The following is a 25588-nucleotide window of genomic DNA, read 5'->3' as shown; positions in this document are numbered from 1 at the left end:
TGGTTTCTGTGACTTCTCTCTCTTCACGTGCAAACAAAGCAGAATCAGGTCCGCAAACACAGAGAACAAACTGGTGGTTTCCAGAGGGAGTGAGAGGAGGCCCAGGCTGCCAGTTACGGGATGAAGAAGCCACGGACGGAAGGCACAGCACATGGAATACAGCCAGTGGTGCCGTAACAATGCTGTGTGGTGACAGACGGTGGCCATGCTTGCGGGGCCCAGCATAGTGTACAGACGTGAGACTAATGTAACACTGTGTGTCAACTACACTAAAAAAAAAAAAAAAAAAAAAGTGCAAGGTACATGAATGCGTTTACATAAAGTTTAAAAAAAAAACAGGCAAAACGAATGTGTGCCCTTAAAACAGGAGGGCCACTCTTCTTCACCAGGTTTTAACTGGGAGGGGCATGAGGGAGGTTCTGGGAGGCTTCTGGGTGTCTGAGTGTCCTGTTTTTTTTTTTTTCAATCTGGGTGCTCATTACATGGATGGTTTCAATTTATGAAAAATCACCAAGTTGGACACTTCTGATATGTGCATAAAACTGAACACTTACAATTTACGCATCAAATGAAACCTCACCGCAAGATATCTTATAATTTTTCAGTTTATTTTTGATTATATTTGGAGAGGCAGATTTTCTATGATAGCTTCCAACCAACCATTGTACATTAACCAAATTTTACACAAGCCATTTGAAAAAAGATCTAAAAATGTGCTTAGTTATTGGTATTATATAACGTTGATCAAGCACCAAGAGTGTGCTAACAGCTGTACAGAGCAAACATAGAAAAGGTTGACAGTCCCCGCCTTCAAAAATACCCACTGCTCCCCGAGTCTCGCACATAGAACTTAAAAGTCACACCCTTTTATTCATAAGGCATAAATAAGGAAGTCTGTCGCAGTTTTCATTGTTCATCAATAAATATCTAATACCCTTTCCCCAATTACCCCGACAATTACTAATATCTCTGCCTTTAAATACAAATCTCTGTAGTACAATATACAGTATATACTGATTTGGTATTATTCACACGATGGACCATGATATTCTTGCAAGTTGGTTATAATATGAAGCATGTTGAATTTCAACATTCACAAATTGCTACACCTCTTAACAGAATCATTTACTGTTGGCAGCACTTTTCCGTTGTTGTTTAAAAAAACGAGGTGCCGTCGCTCGTACACTGATAAACTGTAAACAAAAACAGCACTGCCTCGATTCCGATAAGGGCATCGGGACTCACGGCACATCAGAGCAGCGAGCGTTGGCACATCTAAAGTGGCCTGGCAGGTAGCAATCGCGTAGCCCCATGCCCTAAAATACTAACGCGCGACGGTCAGCTAGTAATGGTGATACAGAGGAACTTGCTTCGACTGTATCTGCAGTTTAAAGAAGGGGGTGGTGGCGTAAAATATCCGAAAACCGAGCCGGGAGACGTTTTTTTTTGCTTTTCTGCAAGGCTGTGTTCGAAGCAAATTCAGACTAGAAGAGAGGAATACGATTATTCTGAATTTAATGACTGGCTGAGGGTATCTGATTTCAGGACAATCCCTTAAGTAAGAACATCTGACTGTTCACTTTTCAAAAGCAAGAGGAACGAAGTGAATTTTGATAGTGTATGATTCTAGGCGCCAGGCATGGGAAATCGTACTTCCTGTGAACGCACCAGAGCCGGTGGTACAAGGTGACGGCCGCTACGGGAGTCAGGCCAGTCCGCACGGGACGAGGAGAAGTCTCCTTCCCAGCCAGACTCTGGTCTTGCCCCGCTCTGCAAATACAGGGGTGGGGGAGGGGGGACGGCTAGAGTGAGGGGGTCCGGGGAAAGAAGGCTGTCACAAGCATGGGGTCAGGACAGAGAAAAGACCCAGCCGTGAACTCCACCTTCTCTAGATGCCAAGGCTCCGAGCATCTGTCAGCTTCAAGCTGTGGCAAAGATCCCTAACTTGGTACCACACTCCAAGCGATAAAGCTGGGGATAACCCGTCCCCACTGGGGCCATCGGGTTCCCCAGGGGCATCACCAGCCCTGGGTGTTTCTTCTCCGTCACGCGGCGATGATGTCGAGTTGAATTTTCAAGCCACACTAGATGGAGGGCCAGACGAGATTTCTCTGCTACCTCCTCAGACAGGAAAAGGGGAGAAGAAAATTCTACAGAGTCCCTTCTCTTCCGCACACGGGGTGGGGCTTACGGTCACACACCCTGCCTCGGTAGCTAGACGCGTGGCTCAAGCAGGGCCCATTAGGAAGAGGCGATGGCAGTTTGGTCCATCCGCCATGGTCCTACCTGGCAAGGACAGCAGGGGTTGGGCTTGGACAAGGTTTTTCTCATCCCAGGTTGGTGCATCTCCACTTCTCTGCAAATCATGGAGCAAGAGGTTGGGAGCTACCTATCTCTGATGCTCTCGTGGCTTAATCTGTGATAAGGGGGACCGTGTCACAGAGCCGTCCTGGACGGCAGGAGAGCGGATAGGGTAGCTCCCAACTCTTACAGGTGGGAACCCAGTATCCCTTTTGAGGGTGAAAGAAACAACCTTATTTAATGTACCCAACCCAGAACAGAGCACCAGAAGACGAAAATTCTGACAATAGACAGTAATGTATATATATATATATATATATATTTTTCATTTTCAACGATAAATCCTCAGTTCTGCATACTAAGGCTTAAGTTTCAGTCACCTAGTTGAAAGTCCACAGATAAACAGGAGAATAAAAACAGTGACATAAAGGCCCCTAAACATGAAGGCTCACTACAGACAAAAGCATCCGTCCCTTAGCTGTTCACAGCGTGAAACGTTCCGACTGCCCCGTGTGGGGAAACGGAGACCTCGACAGAGCAAGCTGAGAGTCATTCGAAGGTCTTGGGAACGGATGCTGGATCCTGCTGCTTTAAAATCTGAGATGCTCCCCAAACCCCTCTTTCGGGAATTTATTATGCCGTCCGGAGTGCTTCTTCCTACTCTCAGCATTTGTTCATAACCCACCTTGTTCTCAGAAGAATTAAGGTAGCGAGTTTCTGCCAATCATTTTTCCTTGACCCTGTAGCAAGACATTAGAGTCAAACGCTGAAAAGGATTCTCTCCGTGCAATTATGTCAAAGCACCATTCAACAGGTGGAAACTGGGATCAAATTCTGATCAAATTACAACAGCTTCCTGCACGCTGGAGAAACCTTGCTCTCAAGTTATTTGACAAAGAAGGACAATAGACCAAAACTAGGTGTTCAGATAGACATACACAGATAGATACGTAAATGGTTAAATAGAGATTTTTTTTTTTTTTTTTTTTTTTTTTGCGCTGCTGACAAGTATTTGGAACTCTGGAGTCGGTGCTGCGTTGTGGAGAACACCTCCGCGCCTTTATCGTGTGACTGACAAGCTTTCAAGATCCTGTGAAAGCCACCGGAAGTGGTTTTGTGGCACATAGAAACCATGGTCCGCAGTTAGAATGTCAAAGTTTCTACCTCGTCTCTACTCCTCAAGGCACAAGGACACGTTCCAAACTCTCCGACTCGCGTGTGAGAAGCAGAGTGCCCGGTACCACCAGGAGACAGAAGACCAAGGAGCTCATGGGAGACCACGTGGGTGGCCATGATTTTCCAGTACTGACCTTACGGTGTTGGTGAGCGGCTCTCCCCACACCCCGGGGTGCGGACAGGAAGATCTCCCGGCCCGGGTCCCTCAGGCTCGTACGCAGAGGGAGCACACTCCATGCTATGCCTGACTCGGCAGGTGAGCTCCTCCCTACGCCGTGCGCAGGAGAAAGATCCAGAATGTTCCATGAAGATCTGCAACGAGGATCATGATGGTGACCAAAGGGCAAGATTGAAAAGTCGTAGTCCTTCCTGCGAGTCAGCAGAGAAGTAGCATCCTCTGGGGACACACAACCTGTGACTTCACCTGCAACGCAACATTAAGGAAAACAGAACTCATCCAGCTCTCTCCCTCCGCGGCCCCAGGCAGGCACGTAGCAAATATCTGCCGCGTAACATATTCCCCACCGCGAGACTTCAATAAAATGGAAAGAATCCAATTAAATTTTTTTTTGCTTGGAATTCAATTTGCATGTTCTGCTCGTCCGTTACATTCTTTTGGGAGGAAAAGATATTGCACTTCTAACAACGCATCCGAGCATCATTGAGTCAAAGCCAATAGGAGGGTAGGTCTCTCTAGAACGCACACTTCCTGAAGCGCACCTTGCCCACCGGCAGAAAGCCCCAGCGAGCTGTCGCCACACGGCCCTGAGACCTCACGCCACAGAGGGAGAGCCGGCGGCCGCCAGCCGTGCACAGCGGGGCGGCCCCGGGCTCAGGATTTCATCGTGCAGATGGGCACGACAACCACGAGGATGACCGTGCACGCGGCAGCGGCGACCAGAGCGGCGATCTTGCAGACCTTGGCTCGTCTGAACTCGGCTTCCTTACGCTTCAGTAACGAGTCGTAGCCCGGGGTATAAACATCCTCCATCCAGTATTCTAAGTTGTTTGGGTTTAAGGACTCCTGCGTCTAGAAGCAACGACAAGACGTTAGGGACACGGGAAGTACTTGAAAGCAGGTCCCAGAGCGCCTGACTCGTCCGCAGCCCAGGACCACCGCGACATCCGCCATGCCAGCCCCGCCTGACACGGGCCACCGAGGCCTCGGGCTCCTCCACACCACGACTACACCTGCCCCGCCCTCGCTGCCTGAGTCCACGGGTCTGACACGGGGAAACCACGGGTCCTCTCGCTGTGAGCAAGCAAATCAGGGCCGAGACAAACGGGGCTCAACGCCAGGGGTCTGCGGCCACGAGCGGGCCGGCCGGGCCGTGGGACAACCCGGGAACCTCACTGACGGGTATGCTCCCCTACCGGCCCTAAGAACAGAGCCCTTTGAGGCAGGGGCTCTCTCGTGGCTCTGATTCCGTTCCCAGATCCACACAAAAGCGTCTACTGAGAAATCAAAGTCCTGTCCCAGACGAGCAGCTCACACACAATCTAAAATACGGTCAGGCCGCTGCTCGGAGTCCCGGTCCACAGGGCCGTGCAGACGGTCCGAGGGCCACGGGCTGCGTCCGCGATGGCAGGCCCGCGCTGACCTCGGTCTCCCGTGTCCTGAGATTGACGCAGCGTCTGTAGGAGAAACACCACAGTTCTCCTGAACGGCCCGTGGACCCCGCTCCCCAGTGATGTGCTAATCAGTTCCTGTAACAGGGCGGAGGGGGGAGCAGTGTTCTCCCCCTCCGGCAAGAGCTTTTAATAACGTAGCGTCACGTGAAAGCAAACACAGAAATCCCAAGCGAGGTCACCTAAATCTCTGAAACACAAACAAACGTATCCATTCTGGAGATTTTCTCGGCTTGTTTAATGCTCAAAACGTGCACGTTAAAGTCGCTCGGACACACGCACAAGATCACAAAACACATCCTTTGAAAACTGTTTGAAAACTGCATTGTAGCGTGTTTTGGGGGGGATGTTGGTGATTCTGACCCGTGTTACTCACTGGCCCGTCCTTCCAGACACGCCTCTGATATTTGTCACCTGGCTCTGGGGACAGAGCAGCCTGGCCCCGTGGACGCACGCCAGGTGGGCCCGGTCAGTGGACGGGACGTTTTCCCAATTCCCTCCAGGCGTCTGCTCCGGGGCCCTGGGCCTCGGTGGGTTTCAGAAACAGCTCCCTTCCCTCGGCCTCAGATCCCAGGGCGACGACATCTGTCCCTGGTGCTGGTGCCCGGAGGCCCCCCCGGGCTCTCACCCTGCCCATCGCACCGTGACAGCCCCTCCCTGACAGTCCCTCCCTTCCTGGGCCATCGTGAGTGACGGGACCCTCTCAGGAACGGAAAGTCTGTCAGGACAGGGGGCTGGGTCTCTGCGGGAGCCCCCACTGCCGCGTCCTCTGCTGGAGTCCCAGGAGCCCCGGCCTCCCCCAGCTGCCCGCTCCCGCCATTAGGACGAGCACCCGTCTTCAGGCTCCAGCCAGGGCTCCCTCCCCCCAAAGTCTGCCCCCCACGGGCACTTGCCATGTGTGGCTCGGCCACGAAAGCCCTTCAGCCATCTCACGGACACCGGACGGGAGAGGGGGATCCGGGACGGGTAATCTCACGGGCAGACTGGTCTGCCACGGTGAGCGGCCACCTGCCAGGGTTGGACGGCTGAACAGCAGCCCCCCCCCCCCCCCACACACACTCTGCACCTTCAAGACGGGCCCGGCCGCCTCTGCCTCCCAGTCTTGTCACGGAGGGAGGCCTGGAGCCAACCAAGCCCACCCTGCATGGCGGGTTCTGTCTCAAACGGAAGGAAGTCGGCTTCCTTTCACGGTCACGTACACCTTACAGGCAAAATAAACTACTTTTTATTAGCCTTCCCGATAACTTCAGGCTCTAAGGACAAGAAACAGCGGTGATACCACGGTTTCCAGGGCCAGGGGCCAGGGTGGCTTGTGACCAGGCCCCTAGACCCTTCGAGTGACAACAGGGCCCCCCCTTTGCTCCCGCCCCCGAGCGGGCGACCTCACACCCAGACACACGGGGCCCCGGAGATCGTCCAGATGGCACAGCTGTCCTGACATCACCTGAGTTTCCGAAAAGGAACGAGAACGAGTCAGGCCGCGCCTCCCGGCAACCCCTCCCCTCCTGCTTTGTGCAAAGGGCGCTCCCTCCTTGGCTCGACCTTAAGTGAGGTCACCAAAGCTCTCTAGTCTGAAGGCCCGCTGTTATTTCGGGCAATTTTGTATTTATACTTATAAACGTGGCACGTTAACATGTCACGCATCTGTAGGGGCAAAAAGTCACCTGTGCCTGGGAACGGCCCCCTCCCCCAACTTCAAGACGCTGTTTCAGGGCCCCCGGGCAGCTCAGTCGGTTAAGGGCCGACTCTCGGTTTCGGCTCAGGTGAGGACCTCACAGTCTGTGAGTTCGAGCCCCGTGGTGGCTTCTGCTCTGACAGCGTGGAGCCAGTTTGGGATTCTCTGTCTCCCTCTCTCTCTGCCCCTCCCCCCACCCCGCGTCTGTCTGTCTGTCTCCGTCTCTCAGAAATACATAAACGTTAAAATAAAGACATTAGTCGATCTAGGACTCGTTCGATTCATCTGACCCTTTCACGGCCGTGTACTAATTGAACCATCCACGCCGTGAGACCCAGGAACGCAGGGGGAGTGGCCCCCACCGAGAAGCTGCACAGGGCCCACCTGCAGGGCATCCAAGCCCTGGCCCACGAGCAGGAGGAGGACAGGACAGGGAGCGGCCCGGAGGGACAGTGGACACAGCACACGCAGGGACACAGCGTGCAGGGGGTAAGAGGGGCGAGGGGGCTGTCAGCACAAGCCCCACCGTTAGAGTCTAGCCAGGGCTGCCCCTTCCCCTAACTGCCGTCACTCAGATTCACTGTGGTCACTGCGGGGACACGCGGGGCCCCCGCTCTCTTGGCAGCCCAGGAGGAGGACCAGGGGCTGGGCTGGGTCCCGCACAGACCGAGGCTTGTCCGACCCGGGCCAGGCACTCGGATCCCAGAACTGGCATCTCCTCGTCTGCAAGCCGAGGACCCTACGGTCCCCGCGCCCCGTGCTCACAGCCTCCCGGGAAAGAACACGCAGACCTGACTCGTTTCAGCATCACTTAACTGGCCCCTGAAATCCTTTCTAGCCCCTGCTTCCCGCCGGGGACTTTCAGTACCTTCTTCCCAAACCTTCTCACAGCGGCTCTGCAAGGGACACACGGGCACGACCAGTGCACGGCGCGGAGCGGGCAGAGGGGATGTCCCAGGTCCCTCCGCAGAGGAGCCCAGCGCTGGGGGAACCCGAGGTCTCTGCCCGCCACACCGCGCCCCCCGGCCCCCGCCACTGGCATCTCCCCCACAGCCCTCAACAGGCCAGGTCACAAAGCTCATTCTGCAGGCGAGGACGGGATGCTTTCCCGTGGTGACACAGAGACACGGGCAGGCGCGGTGTGCACGGGACCAGGTGGGGCTGCCCACCGACGTGTGCCCGAACCCCAGCCCCTCGTGTGGTGGCCAGACTCGGGCCACGACTGCGTGCACCGAGCTCCCGGGGGTGGCTCTTACCTGGGACTGCTCCACATGGACACATAATCCATGGCTTGGCTCCCACAAATATGTTTATCCCACGTGCTACATGTGGAAGGAGAAATCGGCTGGTGTTTCGTGAAGCTCTGTCCCAGGTCTCGTGGGCAACGAACGAGGAGGATGTACACTCGCTACGGAGCCTTAAACGCACCGGTAGCTACTCGGCGGCCAAAGTCAGTCAATCAACCCCGCGTTCCCACTGCCAAATGTTTGCAAGCAAATCAGCAAAGGAACGCTCCCCGTGTTAAAGTCTCGGCTCTGCGGCTGATCAAGGTTCGGAATCCCGGGGCGGGGGCCCCGGGGCGCCGGACGGCGAGGTCCCTCCTGCATGGGCTGGGGTGTGGGGCGGGGGGCCTCCCCCCGCCGCCCGCGACCGCGCGAGACTCACCTGCAGGTCTAGGGCCGTCAGCTTGCCCTTGTCACCCGCGTTCCTTGCGTACTCCTCGATGGTCCAGGAGGGCTGGCCCCGCTTCACCTCGGCCAGTTCCGTCAGCCGCATGTCCGCGTACAGGGGGTCACTCTTCATGTGGGCTTTGAGGGAGGCGGGGTAGGGGTGCGGGCTGAACACCTGCTCCACCAGGAAGCTGTCCTTGCACTGCTTGGGCAGTCGGTGCTGCGGGGGGACGCTGTATGGCCCGGCCGCCTGCAGAGGGGCACAGGGGGAGGCCAGGAAAGTAGCACAGAGGCTGTGGGATTTCACGGCACAACCGGGCAGCCAGCGGCTTTCTACTGCGAGGCCCCGTGGGCATCCGGGGAACAGGGGCCCCAAGGGCGTCGGGGGAACAGGGGCCCCGAGGGCGTCCGGGGACAGGGACCCCGCGGGCATCCGGGGAACAGAATGCGGGGATTTAGCACAGATAGAAGGTACGCCAGGAGTGGGGGCAAGTGTCCAGGAAAAGTGTGCAATGGGATGGCCCTCACGTGAGCTCAGGTAACAAGGCCTCGCGGACCAAGCCCTCGTGGCGTCACTGCCATTAGCAGCCCTCCTCGCGCAGGCACGGAGCGGAGCCCAGAGAGGCCCCGCCGAGCAGGGGCGAGGCCCCCATGGAGCAGGGGCACAGCCGCTGGGGGGCTCGGCTTCCAGCTGGGCTTCCGGGAGTGTCAGCCCCTCGTTTTTCCCAGTGTGTACCTGGTGCCGAGGAGTAAGCACCGCGGGCCCCCTTCCCCTCCAGGCGCTTCCGACATCGGGCCACCCTGCCCCTCGGGAGGGAAGCAGCCAGAGGGCACACGCCGGGAGCCTCCGGTGGTGCCGAGACCCTCCGGGGAGCGGCCAGCTGGACAGCAGCGTGGGGTCCCGGCCCGGGGGACTCTGCTCTCCGTGAACCTGTCACACGGGGGTCTCACAGGGCCTCCGGGAAGCACTCGGTGACTGCCAAGCCTGGGTGGGCCCCCATCTCTGCACAGTCTGCAGGCCCGTGACTGCCCGGCTCCCCGTCCGTCCGCCCCCTGGACGGCGAGGCCCGTAAAAGCGGGCACCTGTCAGTGTCCGCCTTTCTCCCCCTCTCCTGCCAGATCGGACGGCCGAGCAGAGGGCCGCCCACCCGTGCGTCAGAGGGGGTCGACGCCAAAACACGAAGCCGTGTACGCGACGCGGAGAAGCCAGGGACAACAGGGCAGGCAGGGAGGAGAGGCTGCGGGTGCCCGAGGGGGACGCGTGCGTGAGCGCGCGATGGGCCGCGAGGCGCGAGTGTGTGAGCGTGGGCCTGCACGTGGACCGGGCCGGCTGGCGCCACACCGGCTCCCGACAGCACGGGCTGCACGTGGCTGCACCAGAGCAGAGCGGTGGCCAGCACAGGCAGGAGATGCCTCCCTGGGATCGGACAAGGTCACTTCCGGCGCCTGGGGGCTCAGTCGGTGGAGCGTCCGACTTCGGCTCAGAGACTGCGGCCCGGGTCAGGATCTCGCGGTCCGTGAGTTCGGGCCCCGCGTCGGGCTCCGTGCCGACAGCTGGGAGCCCGGAGCCCGTTTCGGATTCTGTGTCTCCCTCTCTCTCTGCCCCTCCCCTGCTCGTGCCCTGTCTCTTTCTCTCAAGAATAAATACACCTAAACAAAGATTAACACACACATATATATATATATGTATATACATATATGTATATAAATCACATCTTTTACCCTCCTTCCTCCGATTCTGGACACTGAAAACTTGCGTGGAAGCCAGCCTCCCGCGTGGCTTCGCGAGCCCGCAGCCCACACCGCCGTCACGCCCTCCCCGGCACCGGCCCCTCCAAGCACCCGCGGCCCGTCCCGCAGAACCAGGGCATCGGCTCTGGCCAGAAAGGGGCGAGGAGGGCCGCCGCGGGCGCCACTGGCCCGCGGCTCCCCGCTGCAGGGGACGCGAGCATCGTGTACGCCCGCCCTGGCACCGACGGGGACGTGTCGGCCCTCAAGATGCAAAGGCACCGAGGCTCCGGGGAAGAGTGACCACACGGCTGCGATGGCAGACAGCCACGGGGCAGGGGAAACGGGCGTCGCGTGTCGGGGAGCTGCCGTCGGGGGCGGGGGGGCCGTTCCCTGACTGGGGACTCACCGCCCGCTCCCTGCGCCCCCGCTGTTTCAGGAGCAGTCACCCCTGGCTCGCCCGCGTCTCCCCCACACTCCCCGCTCCACCACCCCTCCTGAATCCGAACCCCGGTCTCTCCCGTGGACAATACCAGGCGCACGCTGCTTCCAGCTGGCGGACGGACCATCTGCCCGGGCCGTCCTCCCTGTCCTAACGCGGACAGTGCCCCCGATCTGGAAGGGCAGCCAGGCTCCTCCGGGGATGCGCCCCGGGGCTGTCCCAGCGCAAAGGCCCCGATGGGTGGGCGCGGATTAAATTACCTCTTTGGACTTCTGGTGCCAGTCCTTACTCTCCCCGGGGCCCCTGTCCTTCACCTCCTCCTCACCGAGGCCCACGCGGCTGGCGTAGGTGATGGTGCGCCAGTCTCTGGGCGAGTTGGAGGTGCTGGCGATTTTGGACTCCGTGGCGCTGTTCTCCTCCCTCAGGGACCTCGAGGACGGCCTGGTGAAGAGGCTCTTTTTTAAGGCCTTGACGCGGAGGCTCTCGCTGTTGCTTCCGCTGGCCTCTGAGCAGCACCAGTCGGCCGCGTTCTCGGGTTTGGGTCCACGGGGGCCGCTGTGCCCACGAAACATCCGGGGAGAGGCGCTCTCGTCGGACGGAGCCTCGCTCGTCCAGGAATTCAGGTCGACCTGCACACCCGCCTTCTCGGGTTGCTGCATTTTCTGATCCAGCTTATTTAGCTTGCCCAGGACCTGCGAAATTTCCTCGCGGACACCCGACAGCGACTCAAGCTTCCGCTCGATTTCGCCGATCCTCAGCACCAGCCTGCACACACTGGTCTTCAGCTCCTCTTCGGAGCGGTGGCTGCTGCCTTCGGGCCGGCTGCCCTTTTCTCCTTTGCTACCGGGAAGCCCGTTGGCGATTTTGGTCACGCTGTGCTCCGGCGAACTGTCACAGTCTGACTTGTGAAGCTGAGACAAGGACCCTGTGCTGTTGTAGCAGGAGGACTGCATCACCCCCGTGGAGCCACTGATGCTCATGTCGTCAAGAAATCGAAAAATGTCGCTGATGTCATCGCTGACGACCTCCGAGTCGTCGTCCGACTGCCTCATGGCGTGCCTGTCACTGTACTTGCTCTGCCCGGAGGCGCACAGGTCCTTGTACTTCTTGGGCTCCAACACGTGCTGCTCGGTCTGGGTGCCCACGCTGCTGGTGTCTGAGCTGAGCTGCCCCCCCGTGCAGCTAATGCTCTTGTCTTTGAACTTTCTGACCGGCTCGTGCTTCTCCAGGTCAACGGGGGACGAGACCTCTTTAGGTTTGAGCCCGTCTGGTTTTGCCGCGTAGCCCCCGGGAAGGACCTGCTGTGGGTCGCTTGGCGCGAGGTAAGTGGGCCGCCTGTCTGGGGCTGGGAAACTGGGGGTCTGGCTGCTGGGGTGTGGATATCGCAGCTTCTCCTCAGAGGGGTTTCTGTTCAGGAAGGACCGTTCAAAGTCAGGGACCTCCTCGGTGTTGAGGCTCCAGCTTTTGGCCGGCCAGGGGGTCTGCTTGCCCGGCCTCCCCGCGCAGCGCCTGGCTTCCTGCGCCCCCGTCACTGGAGTGGGCCCAAAATACGTGGAGGCCTGAAGGTCATCTAAGCTCTCGTGTTTGGCCCGCCTCTTGTCAGGCACCGGGGAGTACGTGCGGTTCAGGTACTGGCTGTTGCAGGGCATCTCAAAGCTGCGGTTGAACAAGGGTGTCCTGTGGGGCTCCGGGTGCCCCCGGGGCTCCCCACGCTCGGCCTCTCCCTTGCTGGCGGGGCCAACCAGCGTGGGCGACACGGCCATCAGGTTGTGAAAATCCTCCTTAAAGATGTTCCTCTTCTGGACACAGGACTGGATGACAAAGGGCTCCGTGCTGCCACCCTGGCTCATGGGCAGGGAGTCCTGGTCTGAGACGGGCTCGCTCTCGATGTTCATGGGGAAGTAGGTTCTCTGCATCTCACAGGGCTGGGGGCTGGCGATGGAGTAGGGCGCCAGCGCCTGCAGCCGGTCCAGGGAGGCCGCGCGGCTCTTCGGCTCCTTGCCGACGCCCAGCAGGAAGTTGGGCTCGGAGGCAGGCACGAACTGCGGCGGGCGGTCCTTGGGGTCCGCCTTCCGGCCCTGGGACGCCTGGCGGGCGGGGTAGCCCCGGCGGAAGGGCCTGTCGCCCAGCTCGCAGCCGAGGGGCTCGCACTGGGCCGCGGCACAGGCCTCCGCGTCCGACCCGCAGGGCTCGAAGGGCGCCTCCTTGTGGCGCCCCTTCTGCCGGCCCGTGGGCAGCTTGCCCTTGGCCGCGCCCCCGTTCATCTGGATCAGGTTGAATATGGTCACGACGTCCGCGGCCACCATGATCTTCTTCGACTGCTGGTTGTTCCCGGGGCACTTCATCTTCTCCTTGAACAGCGTGGCCGGGAAGTTGGGGTCCAGACAGGCCGTGTAGAAGAGCACGCTTCTCAGTTTGGCGAGCTGGGACAGGTCGAAGCGGGCACACAGGGACTTGCACAGGTCCTGGTAGGAAACGGTGTTTTGCTTGCTGTCCAGCTCCTCCAAGATCTTCATCAGGAAGAGGGAAGTGTCCTGGTTGGTGTCCATGGCTGAGGACGTCAGAGCCTCGCGGCCGACGCTGAATGCTCCAGTCCGTTCTACAGTGACAACATCACAAAGTAGAGGGAGATCATAAACACCAGTGTAAACCAGGCCAGTTACGAACCTAGCGACACGCGAGGAGCTCTTTAATTTAAAAGCGTAGGGGGCGCCTGGGTGGCTCAGTCGGTTGAGCGTCCGACTTCAGCTCGGGTCACGATCTCACGGTCTGAGTTCGAGCCCCGCGTCGGGCTCTGTGCTAACAGCTCAGAAGCCTGGAGCCCGCTTCGCATTCTGTGTCTCCCTCTCTCTCTGACCCTCCCCCGTTCATGCTCTGTCTCTCTCTGTCTCAAAAATAAATAAACGTAAAAAAAAAAATAAAATAAATAAATAAAAGTGTATCAGCAGCTTCGGAAACATTCATAGCCTACGACTTTTAAGTCCCTTCCCAGGAACCCACCTTAAAGAAATTGTCGATGACCGTGATTCATGTACAAAGATGTTTGCTGTGATGGCGTCTATAACAGTGGAAAAATGAAACATCTTGAGTGTCCAAATAACAAAGGAATGCGTACATAAGATATGTTATGATAAACAATGACTCTTTGAGGCAGTAAGATTAGATTAAAGTGCATCCTCATGATGGAGTACCACCCATCAATAAAAAGGAGCAAACGACCGGCACAGGCAACACCGTGGACGGGGCTCACAGGCATTGTGCGTGAGCGAAAGAAGCCACGTGCGTGAGGACGCCACTTTAATGACGCTCGGGAAGACACGTCGGTGGTCGCGGGGGCTGGCGGGCGGTGCTTCCCTGACCGTCTACATCTGTCAAAAGTCACGCAGCCGTGTGCTAACACGTGTGGCTTTCGCTACATGTGAATTACACCTTCATTTAAAAATTACACACGGAAGACTTTTTAATGACAAAAAAAAATATGACACAATATTGAAAAACGAAAATTAGTCTGTATATGTGAGAAGGTCTTCATTATACAAAGTCATATATTCTTGGAGATGACAGTGAAAGAAATTAATGGACACTGAAATGTTAACAGTGGTTACGTTTGGATGGTAAATATGGACTTTTTTTTTCTGAACGGTAATCTTCGTTCCTCAGAATTTTATTATGCAAATTTTCAAACATAGAGCAAAGCCGAGAGAATTTTATAGCAAATACTCCTATACCCGCCATCTGGATTCTACCATTAACATTTTACCGTATCTGGTTCCTCACATATCCATCCATCCTTCATCGGGCTAGCTTATTTTGTTTCTAGTGCACTTCAGAGTAAATTGCAGGCATCTGAACACTTCCCCCTGAGCGTTTCATCATGCGTATCATTAATCCAAGTCCCAACCAACAACAGTTCACAGCTTTTCTTTAATATAAGATCTACACGGGGCGCCTGGGTGGCTCAGTTGGTTGGACGTCCAACTTCGGCTCAGGTCATGATCTCACGGTCCGTGGGTTCGAACCCCGCATTGGGCTCTGTGCTGACGGCTCGGAGCCTGGAGCCTGCTTCGGATTCTGTGTCTCCCTCTCTCTCTGCCCCTCCCCCTCTCACTCTCTGTCTCTCAAAAAATGAATAAACGTTAAAAAAAAAAAATAAGATCTACATGCACAAATCTTAAGGGTGTGTTTGCTGAAGCTTCAATAAAAGCACGTCTGTGTAGTAACCAACCCCCCTGGAAAGATCTAGAACGTTCCCAGTGCCGCAGAGAGTTCCCTCGTACCCCTTCCCCTTCACCCTGTGTTCTGATGTGTTATGTGTAATGTTATTTTTCTTCATAATTTCCCATCCTCTCTGAAATTCTGACGTCTGCTATTTCATAATCAGCACACAGAAATAATAAGCCTTACTTCGAAATGGACGGAAAAGCCACGTTAACCAGTCCCTGAACGGATACATTAAACACACCAAACCGAGGGTTTCACAGAATTCCCTAAGACAGAGTAGAGCCCATCCATTATTGAGGACCAGGTCTGAGATTTACCAGGACGCCCAGGACACGTGTCTTCGGCTGCACCTGCTGGCAGGCCACTCTGTGCGGGCCCAGCCTGTTCCCCTGTTTTCTACACGAACCGCATCTTTTCTCTGGGCTGGTTTCAGCGGCTCCCGGCAGCAGGCTGTCCCTCCTGAGGGCAGAGCTCCCACGAGGAGTTCCCACACGTGTCTGCAGGGGCCACGGTCTGGATGTCCCCGTGGGGAGGAGGCAACGAGGCCCTGAGGGGTCCCGTTCCCACCCAGAGCATGCTGCGGGGAAGCACGCCCTACGGGGCCACCCAGCCCGCCCCAAGAAAGCGCTCGGTGTGGGGACCATCTGTTAAAGGAGGGGACTCGGGTGTGGAGTAAGTGGGCACAGGATGGGGGGGGGGGACAAATGCACATTCTGCTCGATCACTGGGGACCCGAGCACCTGCAGAGACGCTCTTCCTGGACTCTGACAGCCTCACCAGACCTCTTGGGAGTGTCCTGACCGACAGGGAAACAGACTTGGGGGGCAGAGGGCAGCCACAGGGAGCAGCGAGCCCCGACCCTTCACGGCTCCCGGGAGACCCCGACTCTGCTTCCCGGGGGGGCTTCTCCACGTTCTCCCCTGCCCACTGGCTACACACTTCTCGGCCCCAGTCAGCAAGGCCCAGGGTCTCCGGCAGAGAAGGAAGGAATCACGAGTGATCTGAAAAGCCTGAGTCATGTTTTATTAAAACTGCTCACGGACGGCCAGCGGAAGGCACCTGCCGCCACGCAAGTGGGCGTGTGGATGCAGGGGCAGCCCGTGTGCGAATGGCCACAGAGAAACCCCACAGGAGAGCAGACCAGGCAGGAGCCTGGAGACACGGGTGCTCTGTAACGGCGGGACCCGCTCCAGCTGCCGCGGGCGGGCTCCCTCCCTCGACCACACAGGCAGCCCTGTGGGGAGTGGGGGGAAATGCCGCCCCCATCTCACAGACCGGAGACTGAGGTCCCAGGAGGGGTGACCGCCCGTCCAGAAGGGACGCAAGTTGCCGAGGGCCCGAGTCGGGGCAGGTATGGGGGCCGCTCTGGCCCGTGCACCTGCTGAGCCCGGCTCTATGCAGGGGCCTACGTGGAACACGCACCACAGGACGGAGAGGGGGCTTCCCGGCTCTCGGTGCGCTTGGGACAGTAACACACGTGCACATTCACAGACACACACACACATGGAGACACACACCCCGCTCACTCAGCCTCCCTCTCTCTCAGCTCTCTCTGGGCCGGTCCCTCAGGGTGTGAACACTTTCAGCTCCCAGCACAGCCCAAAGCACATTGGGAGAGCGGCCGAGGCACCCACACACCCACCGTCTCGGGTCCAGGAGGCCAACACCAGCACAACACCTGCCAGCCACACGGTCCTCATGAATCTCGGTGGGCACGCGGACGGGCAGGGAGGGCTCTCAGGGGGCCCTGAGCAGCTGGGCGTTTGGCACTCAGGCCCCCTGAGGACCCCGTGTGGCCCCACGGACCGTCCCCCTCAACCCTGCCGAGTGCCCTACATCTCCCCGTGCTGGAACCCTGCTCCCCTTCCAGGGGCTCCTGTGGCAGCCCCTCCCCCACCCCTCACTGACCCCAGAGTTTAAGGGAGTCGTGCCCTCCTCGGTGGTCAGCGGCCCTCTGCCCGAGCCTGGGTCACAACATTTCTCACATGATCTCATGGTTGGTGAAGTTTTAACAAATGTCTGACAGGTATTCCAGGAAAGGGAGGACGGTGGAAAGCCAATAATCAAAATGATAATGTTAGAAATGTTTGAGACTGGAAACATGAACCTCAAACTCAAAGAGCAACCCCAAATAAGACATACAGAAATAAATTCACCTTTAAACAGCAAAAGACACATGAAGAGAAAGCCCTGAAATGGTTGAGGCAGGGGGGGAGGGAATGAATTACTGAGAAAAGAATAAAACTAAAAACAGATTTTTCAAGAATAAAAAAAAAAACCAGACTATTCTCTTCTATAAAGATGATATTGTAATTTGGACCATCTTTCAGATAAACCGAGGTCTGTTTACAGAATCCATATTGTGTGTACTCCATTAACAGATGTCCAGAATTATTGGTCCATTTAAAGTTAAAAAAGAAGAAGAAAAACTAGAAGACATAGACACACACAAAAAAGAAAACTAGAAGACATAGACACAAAATTCTTAAAGTGCTAAGGAAAAATGACTTATCGTTTATAATCCTATCACCAGATAAACTGTTATTCAGAAATAAAGATTAAAACTAACTGCAGACGAAGATGCCTTTGTCGCTCACATTCCTCACTGTAAAAGCTACTGAAGAAGCTCCTTCAGAGAAAAGAAAGATGGATTCAGAAAGAAGAAAGCAGTAAACGTATAGTAAATTCTAAACACACACCAACTGTATAAAACCATGTTAATGACTATTTTTAGAGCTAAAATAGAAGGGGGGTGGGGATCTAGGTTAAAACTCCCTAAGCATTACCTGGTATCCTCCAGAGGAGGAAGGAATGTTAAATAAATTTAGATGTTAACTCAAAAATGTATGTTAGAAAACAATTTATGGAGGGGCGCCTGGGTGGCTCAGTCAGTTAAGCAAAGGACTTTGGCTCAGGTCATGATCTCGTGGTTTGTGAGTTCCAGCCCCTCATCAGGCTCTGTGCTGACAGCTCAGAGCCTGGAGCCTGCTTCGGATTCTGTGTCTCCCTCTCTCTCTGCACCTCCCCTGCTCACACTGTCTCTCTCAAAAATAAACATTTAAAACATTTTATAAAGATTTCTTTTTTTTTAATTTTTTTTAACGTTTATTTATTTTTGAGACACAGAGAGACAGAGCATGAACGGGGGAGGGTCAGAGAGAGGGAGACACAGAATCTGAAACAGGCTCCAGGCTCTGAGCTGTCAGTACAGAGCCCGACACGGGCTCGAACTCACGAACCGGGAGATCATGACCTGAGCCGAAGTCGGCCGCTTAACCGACTGAGCCACCCAGGCGCCCCTAAAAAATTTTAAAAGAAGAAAAGAAAAAAATTTATGGATCACCACCAGGAGAACAGGAAGAAATTATAAAACTTAATGTAGAATTTTAAACGCATGTAGAGAAAACAGAATAAATGAACAATCAATCAATAGAAGGTCAGAAATCAGGGAAATGAAGCAGTGACAAAGTAAGACAAGTAAAAATCACGAATAAGGTGACAGAAATCTTTCCAAATACATCAAATCACAATAAACGTAAACAAGCTAAATTCATCAGCTCAAAGTCTGTGACTCTCATTTGGAATTTTTTTTTTTAATTGCAACCAGATGCCACCTATGAGCGATATACCTAAACATACTGTCACGGAAAGGCTGCAAGGATCAGGATGAAGTAGGAAATTTCAGCCAAAACCAAATCAGAATACAGTTGGTGTTTGTTATAGGCAGAATAGTACAATAGTTAAAGATCGTAGACTCTTTTGCCAGATAGCCCAAATTTAAATCCAGTAATAGTATTGATCTCGCATGATTGAGTTTTACGTATGAGTGCCTGGAAAAGAGTAGGCAATTTGGCAATACAGAAAAAGCTCAAGATAAGCAAATTCTATCGCCCTCCACATCCACCCCTGGTTACAAAGCAAGGTGACCATTCACAGGGTTCATAAGGACGCAAAGCTGATTCTTAAAGACAGATTTTAATAGTAAAAGAGTACAGGGGGGTGGGGAGATCATATAATTGATATCATACAACAGCTAATATGAATTTATTTACAGCAAATTTAAGGATACACTTCAAAAACATTGGGGCGCCTGGGTGGCTCAGTTGGTTAAGCGGCCAACTTCGGCTCAGGTCATGATCTTGCGGTCTGTGAGTTCGAGCCCTGTGTCGGGCTCTGTGCTGACAGCTCAGAGCCTGGAGCCTGTTTCAGATTGTGTCTTCCTCTCTCTGACCCTCCCCTGTTCATGCTCTGTCTTTCTCTGTCTCAAAAATAAACGTTAAAAAAAATTTTTTTTAATTTAAAAAAAAAGAAAAACAAAAACATAAAAATGCATGGAAAAGAAAGTTACAAATGGATGTGTCATGTGACTGGTGTAATTTGGAACAAAATAGATTGTTCTGCAATGTATATATAAAAAGGAAAGCACGAAAATGCACGTGGAATGAAATGGGCCAGGTTTGGGACAGTGGTTTCTTTTGGAGAAAGACAGAGGGGGAGGAAGATGTGGAGAAGCCTAAAATGAAGGCCCAGCATTAGGCGCTGCCTTGACATCTGGTGAGACCTGGAGGGCCTCGAATGGCTCCCCATCTGCTCCTGCGGACAAGACCCCCCAGCCAAACGGGGGTTGGTACCCTGCCAGCCGTGGAACTGTGCAAACAGGCCGATCACAGCCTCCCACGGGAAGCACGGGTCACTCACCGTCTTGTCACAACAAAGCCTGCCTCCCGCAGCCCGTGTGTCCAGTCTGCTCCCAAGTTCAAACCCTGTGTGGCCCCGTGTCCTCCTCCTCCAGGCTGTGAACGTGTGATTAATAACCACTGTCGGCTTCGTCTGCCCAACGCCTGGTGTTTGGTGGGTGGCCACCCCCAAGACTCCAGGAGGGGAAGCCCCCTCACCACGGGGGGAGGACAGGTGATGGGAGCAGGACTCTCACAGTCTTTCCTTTGAAAACACGAAGCAACAAGCACTGCGGCAAAATGACGAAATGGGAGCCCCTATTTCACCTCAGTAGCAGATGGACATCCCTTAGGTCACTTTCTCCTCTTTAACGCACTTTTGAAAATACATACTAATTAAAGTACATTTTAAAAACTAGAAAAACAAGTTCCCGCTTAGACCTGCCAGAAACAGAAAAGAAAATTTTTATAAATAAGGCCGCAAACAAGCAACTAAGAAAATCAACAAGACCCTATTTCTCCCCAGCCCCACAGTCTTCTGTGGAGTTTCTCAAGTTCCCCGCATGAGTGAAGACATATGGCGTCTGTCTTTCTCTGCCTGACTTATTTCAGTTAGCATAACACCCTCCAGGTCCATCAGTGGGATGGGGCTTTGGGGAGGGGGTAAATGGGGGATGGGCTTCGAGGAGGGCACCTGTTGGGATGAGCACTGGTGTTGCATGTAAGTGATGAATCACAGGAATCTACACCCCAAACCAAGAGCACGTTGTGTCCACTGTATGTTAGCCAACACACTATATGTTTAAAAAATGTTAGCCAACAAACTATATATTTGTTACATGGCTATATATGTTAGCCAACAAACTATATATTTAAAAAAATAATAATAACTAAATAATAAATGAAAAAAAGAAAATTGACAAGACAGCATTTTGTTGATGTTCTGCTTTGTTCTATTTGCATTTTTATGATGAGAGGCTCTGTGTGCTGGAGGGAACCCTGAGCAGTTACTTGCTTTAAGATAATTTAGATGAGGGGCGCCTGGGTGGCGCAGTCGGTTAAGCGTCCGACTTCGGCCAGGTCACGATCTCGAGGTCCGTGGGTTCCGGCCCCGCGTCAGGCTCTGGGCTGATGGCTCGGAGCCTGGAGCCTGTTTCCGATTCTGTGTCTCCCTCTCTCTCTGCCCCTCCCCCGTTCATGCTCTGTCTCTCTCTGTCCCAAAAATAAATAAAAAACGTTGAAAAAAAAAAAAAATTAAAAAAAAAAAAAAGATAATTTAGATGAGTTTTCTGGTCAAAACGCCGAGCTATTTGGACAGTCAAGTGTTAAAATTTATGATAAAGCTCCTATGATCATAATTTGGTGGAGAAATCCACGGAGAGTAGAAAGACAAGAAGTAAGACCCAATGCAGGTAAGGATTCAACGTATGATGAAGGTAGCCTTTTGGGTCAATGAGAAAATAATGGTTTATTCAGTAAAACACAAATGCGTCCATATTAGGTATCATTGGAGTAACTGCTTAACCAACTGGTAAAAAATTAAGTGAGTTCTCAGTCGTTGGCATGTACGAAAGGACATTATGCATGAAATACAAAGAAGGAGATTTTAGTCGGGATTTAGACAACGGGAGGTCGGGTAAGTGTCTTCCACACAAGATTCCAGAAGCTGAAATCACGGAGAAAGAGACTGATCAGCTTGGATAACTGGAAATGACTTACTTACAATGCCAATAAACGTCATAAAAAATGGGGAAAAAAACTGGAATGCAGAAGCTATTCGCCTCTTACTGAAGGCTCTAAATACTAGTAGGAAAGGAGGATCAGTCCAAAAGAAAAAGACAGTCAATTTACAAAGAAAGAAAGGCTAAGAAAATAACGCGCATCGTCATAAATAAAGCAAACTAAAACAGCAATGTGTTTGACTACCTTCTAATTTATAAATCTAAAGTATTTAAGCTGATATTTTCTTTATGAAATGGAGAAGCACCGTAATAAACAGACTTTTTGCCTGCTGCAGTGGAGCTGGTCAGGACACTCATACCTGGGTGGCTCAGTCGGCTAAGCGTGCGACTTCAGCTCAGGTCATGATCTCACCGTTCGTGAGTTCAAGCCCTGCCTCGGACTGTGCGTGGACAGTGTGGAGCCTGCTTGGGATTCTCTCTCTGCCCCTCCCCCCCCCAAAAATAAATAAATAAACAACAACCAAAAAAAAAAAAAAAAAACCAGAAGGCTCGTACCACTATCGGGGGGATGTGGGAAAGCAGGCAGCCCCCTGTACTGTGGCACCAGGGCACATCTGTGCGACGGCTGTTGTAGGAAGTGATCAGCGGTAACGTTTAAAATAAAACTTAACACCTAAAATGAAAATATACCTATTTTTAAATCAAACAAATCCACACTTGTAAGCATTTCTCCAAAGGAAAGAATCAAATATGTGTAAAAAAAATGCTACAGATACATTCACTTCAATATGGCTCATAGTAAGAAAATATCGCGGATACCCTTTGTCTCCAACAACTGGTCGTGTGAAATTGTAGTGCATCCATACGGTGAAATGCCATGCGGCCATTCATAAATCATGTTGCAAATATATATTCGTTGACACATTTAATACCAATGGCCTTTCGTCAGTAAAAAGGTATGCTACTAAATGGTATGTGATAACATGATATAAAATTGTCTGTAAACACACACCCTCTATATACCAAAACTAGTAGTAAGTGTCCCTGGCTGATTTTTTCTTCCTTTTGTTCAGGTCTGTTATCACTTAAATGTTCTGGATCATCTGATTTTCTAACGAACAATAAAGAGGCAAGGATTTTCAGGCAGATCCCAGCACTGTAAATTGGGGAATAAATTATCACCTCTGATCTTTGGTTTTCTCATCTAGAAGAGGAAGGTATCACTTCCTCCTCCCGAGATCACGAACGGGGTCAAATGAGACATCCATTTTTTCATTCAAAAGATGCCTGGCATATGCCAGGCACTGTTTTCAGCCGTAGCGATACCGCAGGATACAGAGCAGACCAAAGCTAAGACAAAACTACCCTAGAGAGCTTGTCTTCTAGGTGGGGCACAGATAATAAGCAAAATAAATCAGTAAAACATACAGTACATTAGAGGCGAACTACCTACGGAGAAAAACAGAGGAGCTCGGGAAGAACAGGGCAGAGGGGGTGGTGATTTTAAGTAAGATGGTCAGACAAGTCCTCAGGGGAAAGACTGCATTTGGACGAAGTCCCCACACACGCATGGAAGAAACCATGTGCCTGCCTCCCCTCCCTGGGGGGGGAAGGCAAGCATCCAGGGCAGAGGGAACAGCTAGTACCAAGGCCCTGGGGCAGAAGCATAAAGGGCAAGTCGGGCTGCCCATAGAGGCATTTTATAAAATATAGCGTGCAACGCGTGCAAAGAAATACTAGGTATTAGTATTAGCTCCAAAGTGATTATTTACCAAAACGTCTCCAAAAATGCCTTCCTAACGCTCAGGCGTGGCTCGTGTTTCCTTTTAGAGTAAAATACTAATAACGAGAGGTAGCAGGTCCCTTAACGTCCCCTCTCCCCGCCTGAAATTGTCCCCAGGCCACCTCCCTCCTGTGACCTCCCAGGAAGAGGTGAAGCCCTGGACCAGATGGTGCCAAGAGGATGGAGACGGACAGACAGACCGCATGGGGGGAGGGGCAGGGACGCCACGACGTTGCCGGGCAGCACAAGAACCCCCCGTGCGTTCGCGCCCAGGAAACCCCCCGCATCCGCCCTCGGAGTCCTGCCATTTTCCTTCGCCGTAACTCGTGTTACCGGTTTTCATCCGGGGCCAGATCCGAACGCGGGCTCCAGATCCCACGTGCGCCCACCGGACAGCGGCGAGCGGCTCCGCGGTTTCCGTGCCTGATGCGCTTTGGCGACGGTGTCGCGCTCTCACTGTCGAGCTTCCCAAAGTGGGCCCCGTGGAACCTCTGGACTCCGCGGCTCAGTCCCAAGGGGGTGGAGTCAGGACCCAAGAAACGCTGATCAGGGCGAAGATCCGGGCGGATTCTCCAGGGCGTCCACGGCCCCCGGAGCTCAGAGCATCGCCCGGGTTGTGCCGCCCCAGTGGGCGGCAAATGGGGACCCTGTCAATCGCTGTCCTGTATGTGCTCCCTCCTGCCGCTGTGACGTGTCACCACAAACACAGAGCCTTAAAACGACACCGACCTGCCATCTGAGGGACCCAGACGTGAGGGGTCCACCGTGGGTTCACGGGGCTAAAGCCCAGGTACCGGCCAGGCGGCGACCCCCCCAGGGGCTCCAGGGAGGAACCTGTTTCCTCGCGGGTTTCGGTTCCTGGCCGAGGCTTTCCGGGACTCCCGGCCCCTTCCTCTGGCTCCAAACCCAGCAGTCACGTGACTGCCCCTCTGCCCCAGAGGCCACGCCTCCCTCTGCGACTTTTCTGCCTTCTTCCCAGGTATGGGCTGTTGTGATGACACGGGCCACCCAGATATCCAGGGTACTCCCCTTCTCAAGGTGCTTAATCAGTCTGCAAAGTCCCTGCTGCTGTGAAGGTGGCAGTCACAGGTTCTGGGGGCACCTGGGTGGGTCGGTTGAGCCTCCGACCTCAGCTCGGGTCATGATCTCACAGTCCGTGAGTTGGAGCCCCGCGACGGGCTCTGTGCTGAGATCAGAGCCTGGAGCCTGCTTGGGATTCTGTGTGTCCCTCTCTCTCTGCACCTCCCCCACTCACGCTCTGCCTCTCTCTCTCTATCTCTCTCTGTCAAAAATCAATAAACACTAAAGAAAAAAATTTTAACAGTCACAGGTTCTGGGGGCCCCTCCCCCCCATGCCCCCACCCGAGCACACGGAAGGAAGAAAACCTCATCACTGCGCTTTCTCCTACTTAGGGGGACATAACTGGAAACCTGGGTCCTTCCCAGCGGCGAATGTTCTGCCCTAACTGATAAAACAGTACCTGCTTGGCCCAGCCTGTCGGTGAGAACCCTCTGTGGGCGGGCAAGCCAGGGGGTGACCGTTATCACCGGGGAGGTCAACACGGGCTCTCCTGTCCGGGGTCCTGAAACGCATCCGAAAATCCTGGCGACGCGGACGGCCACACTGCCTTGTCCTCTCCCCATTCCGGGAGCCAGTGGGCATAGTGGCCCACTATGCCCCCAAGACCAGGCAGCGCCCCCCTCTCCCCACGAGGCTGCTCCTCACACCGGAACCAGCCCTGCCCCAGACCAGGCAGATGTCGGGGACCTGGTGAAGGGCAGCCCTCCCGGGGTCGGCAGACGGCCCCTCTGTCCGGGCTCCTCTGACCAGCCCCGACTGGCTGCGGCCACCGCACCTTCCCGCTGATGGGACTCGGCCACAAGGCGCGGTCTGTGACTCAGAATGTGGGCTCGAACCCGGGTCCCCCCACCCCCGGCAACGGGCACTTGCAAGATGTGGGGTAAACGGAGGCTTGGTTCTCAGCCCGAACACTCGGCCTGGACAGCCCTGGGCAAAGCCTGGGAATCCGCATTCTGGAAGGGCCCTGAGAGGCTCCGGGAGGGCTGGCGGCTGGCTGGGGGGTTTTGGAAGAGTCACACTTCAGTGCCGACGGCCGGGGTTCTTCCTCACGTGCTTCCCGATTGGGCCCTGTGCCTGGCAAGTCGCTTCCCCGTCCTGGCGCGGAGCACAGTCCCCCTCAGCCCAGACCTGGTCCTCGGTCACGCGGGGACTCTCGCCGAGGTTACAGGGGGCAGGATCGGGGCGTTTCCTTCCTTCCTGCTGCCGCCACCGAGTCAGGCCTCCCTCGTCCCTGCAGAGTGAGCTGTGAGTCATGCAGACGCCGTTCGTCCCCTCCCTCACCTGGCAGCTCCCGGAGCCACTCAGCCTTTGCCAGGCACCGTGCGAGTCACAGGGCGACGACACACAGGCTCCCGTCCCCATCCCTCCGGGGCCTCCCAGCTCCGCGGGAGAGGCGGACCAGCAGATGGGCCGTTAGCACACCCCAGGAAGTGCGCCAATGGTGACGGGGACAGAGAGGGTGAGCCCACTGCCCACCGCCCACGGCCATTCTTTGTGTCCGCCCGCCCCCCACCTGCCCCCGTG

General features: G+C 54.6%; 2 protein-coding genes and 1 long non-coding RNA gene across 3 annotated transcripts in view; 1 reads left to right on the top strand and 2 right to left on the bottom strand.

Moving 5' to 3' along the window:
• Positions 1-587: 587 nt before the first annotated feature.
• MINAR1 (membrane integral NOTCH2 associated receptor 1) lies at positions 588-23617 on the bottom strand. Its single transcript, XM_060617486.3, has 4 exons — positions 23317-23617; positions 10882-13220; positions 8447-8701; positions 588-4507 (listed from the first exon to the last, which is right to left on the bottom strand). The coding sequence occupies exons 1-4, from the start codon at positions 23324-23326 to the stop codon at positions 4310-4312; spliced, it is 2802 nt and encodes a 933-aa protein (XP_060473469.2). The 5' UTR covers positions 23327-23617; the 3' UTR covers positions 588-4309.
• The window catches only part of TMED3 (transmembrane p24 trafficking protein 3), an 83070-nt gene continuing 70588 nt past the window's right edge, over positions 13107-25588 (bottom strand). The window contains exon 3 of the mRNA XM_078449118.2: positions 13107-13220. Within this exon, the coding sequence (XP_078305244.2) occupies positions 13182-13220 (39 nt within the window). The 3' untranslated portion in view covers positions 13107-13181. The remainder of the gene's footprint in view (positions 13221-25588) is intronic.
• Positions 23700-25517, top strand: LOC132668579 (uncharacterized). The gene is made up of 3 exons (XR_009605637.2): positions 23700-23773; positions 24397-24484; positions 25302-25517. It is a non-coding gene; the product is annotated as an uncharacterized LOC132668579 (long non-coding RNA).

Source organism: Panthera onca, chromosome B3 (genome assembly GCF_046562875.1).
Source record: "Panthera onca isolate mPanOnc1 chromosome B3, mPanOnc1 haplotype 2, whole genome shotgun sequence".
Taxonomy (NCBI): Eukaryota; Metazoa; Chordata; class Mammalia; order Carnivora; family Felidae; genus Panthera; species Panthera onca.
This window is presented reverse-complemented; position numbering and strand designations above follow the sequence as displayed.